This window comes from Dreissena polymorpha, chromosome 5, assembly GCF_020536995.1.
Source record: "Dreissena polymorpha isolate Duluth1 chromosome 5, UMN_Dpol_1.0, whole genome shotgun sequence".
Lineage (NCBI taxonomy): Eukaryota > Metazoa > Mollusca > Bivalvia > Myida > Dreissenidae > Dreissena > Dreissena polymorpha.
The window spans coordinates 104,096,380-104,098,729 of NC_068359.1; the positions used below are offsets into that span (position 1 = coordinate 104,096,380).

The 2,350-nt window shown below is 37.4% G+C and overlaps 1 protein-coding gene across 1 annotated transcript; it reads left to right on the forward strand.

Moving 5' to 3' along the window:
* Window positions 1-456: 456 nt before the first annotated feature.
* LOC127831526 (tripartite motif-containing protein 2-like) lies at window positions 457-1,482 on the forward strand. The gene has a single exon (XM_052356510.1). The coding sequence runs from the start codon at window positions 535-537 to the stop codon at window positions 1,480-1,482; it is 948 nt and encodes a 315-aa protein (XP_052212470.1). The 5' UTR covers window positions 457-534.
* Window positions 1,483-2,350: the final 868 nt, after the last annotated feature.

Below are 2,350 nucleotides of genomic sequence, written 5' to 3' on the forward strand. Positions count from 1 at the left end.
GCAACACAGGATGCCAAATTGTTCGCCATGGTTGTTGAAATTTGAAAACAGAGTAAACACTTTTAACTAAACACATTATTTCTTGCCATAGTGACAAAAACACTTTCCTTACGCATCTAATTATTATAGTCATGGCCTTTGACGTCGATTTCGGAGATTGTGTATACCTCAGAACATGCCAACAAATATAATATTGTATGCTGTATTGTATAACTATATAGAATATTGTATGCTGTATTGTATAACTATATAAAATGAAAAGACAATAAATCCGCTTTCTTTTTCCATCGTACAAACTTTCTTTGGGAGGTTAGCAAACGTGGCTTTCTAGTGTAAGATTCAAGCGGTCAGCGCGTTATAACACAATCAATAAAAGAGAAAAATAACATTATGCATAAAAAATCGATATGTGACATAAAAGACTGCGTTCGTCTTCTGATTTCGATATGTCATTAGACTATGCACACATAATGACTTGTTTTCTTTCTTCAAGGGCCATGGAAGCGGACAGAGCGACAGAACTCTAGGAATCAGATGCTTCACATCCAATCAGAGATTTCTCTCTCGGACACATCACATGTGAACGCAAACTACGCAGCAGACGAGAGTGATAGACGACATCAGGACGCGTTTGTGTTGGCGTTTGGTATGCGAGGCAGCCATATTGGAGGGTTTGAGGATGCTAAGCACGTGACATGTTTAACAAACGGGAGGCTTCTCATCTCCGATTATATCAACAGTCGACTCCAAGTGTGCACAACCAAAGGTGGATGTCTTGCGGTACTCGACAAGGACGTGAAGTTTCCATGGGCAGCGGTCTTGACTCCGGACAATAATATCGCAGTAACCCTGTGCACCGAGCGGTGTGTTCGTATCTACTCGATGGACGGAGACCTATTGCAGATGTTTGGTGAAAACTTGTTTGTGTGTCCCACAGGGATTGCATGTGACGACAAAGGTAGGATGATTGTGTGCGATGCTAAAACGGACAAAGTCTCAGTCTTTGATAAATATGGCAACTTCGTCCGATTCTTAGGCAATTTTGATCGAGTCGAGGAAACTTTCTCGAAACCAGGATATGTTTGCATATCTGTGAATGGTGACATTATAATCTCAGATTCCGGAAATCATAAAATAAAAGTGTTCGACGCTGAATGTAATTTTGTTAAAGCCTTTGGCTCATTTGGGAGAGGTGATGGTCAATTTAAATGCCCATACGATGTCGCAACAAATGTGTTTGGAAATATTTTTGTTGCGGACCATTACAACAGTCGAATTTCAGTGTTTACTCGTGATGGTGTATTCATCCGCCACATGTTGTGCAGTAAACACGGACTTCTTCATCCCCAGGGCGTCACTGTAACAACAGATAATCATCTAGTAGTAACACACGGACATTTAAAGGCCACGGAAATTCTCGTTTTCCGACTGGCAATCGAATCTACAAAACCATATCGATGTGACATCATAGAATATGTCTAATATATAAAAGAAAGTATGATTTAATGTTGTTGTCGTTTTATTAACTTATGTGTGATGATTTGTGATTAAAAAACGTGTGAAATTAACGCAAGGCAATATAAACACAGTAAATAGACGATCCATTTTATCAAAGTTAGACCACATACAGAAGCACATATAACATTCTAGTTAAGTAGTTGTAAGCCGTTTGTGCAGATAAAATCTTTAGAAATATTTTAAAAGTCATTATGGTGTTTATGGTTTGTTATAAATTCAGAGAAGAAAATCCATACGAATTGTAAAACGTGCCACGTTGATTAAGTATCTAGTAGTCGAACTCTCAGGTTGTACCGATTTGTATACAATTGGAATAACATCATTCCAGTGACAACCCAGCTCTTGTAAGAATGCCTTAAACTGAACTCCAAGCAAACTGATTTTCAAAGAAAAGGAAGAGAGAGAGCTGGTGACCTTGCACTATGATTCTTAAACGCACTACTTACACTTGGACATAGCATAACTTGTTTGAACCATACTGGTATTAAATAAGTTATAACTGCATGATGTACTATTAAAGTAGTTAATCATTAACGAATTCTCATTTTTATTGTTGCCTTAGTTTGCAAAATATATGCTTTTCGTGACGCAATCTTAACGGGATTAGTTTAATGATTTTGGTTGTTGTTTTTTTTAAGTGTATCGGTACGTGCCTAAAATTTCTCAAATTCAACATCGGAACTATTGCTTAATAACAAGGAATACTTTAAAGAAAAAACGAACAAGTTAAGGTTCATGGGGGGGGGGGGGATAAAATTCATTAAAACTTCGCTTTGGTTTTTCTTCATTCAATGTGGTACAATATGGTCAAACTTTATATCATTTTAAAGCT

Bases quoted from the DNA above. Each gene is read 5' to 3' on its own strand.
- LOC127831526 (XM_052356510.1), top strand. From the start codon at position 535: ATGCTTCACATCCAATCAGAGATTTCTCTCTCGGACACATCACATGTG.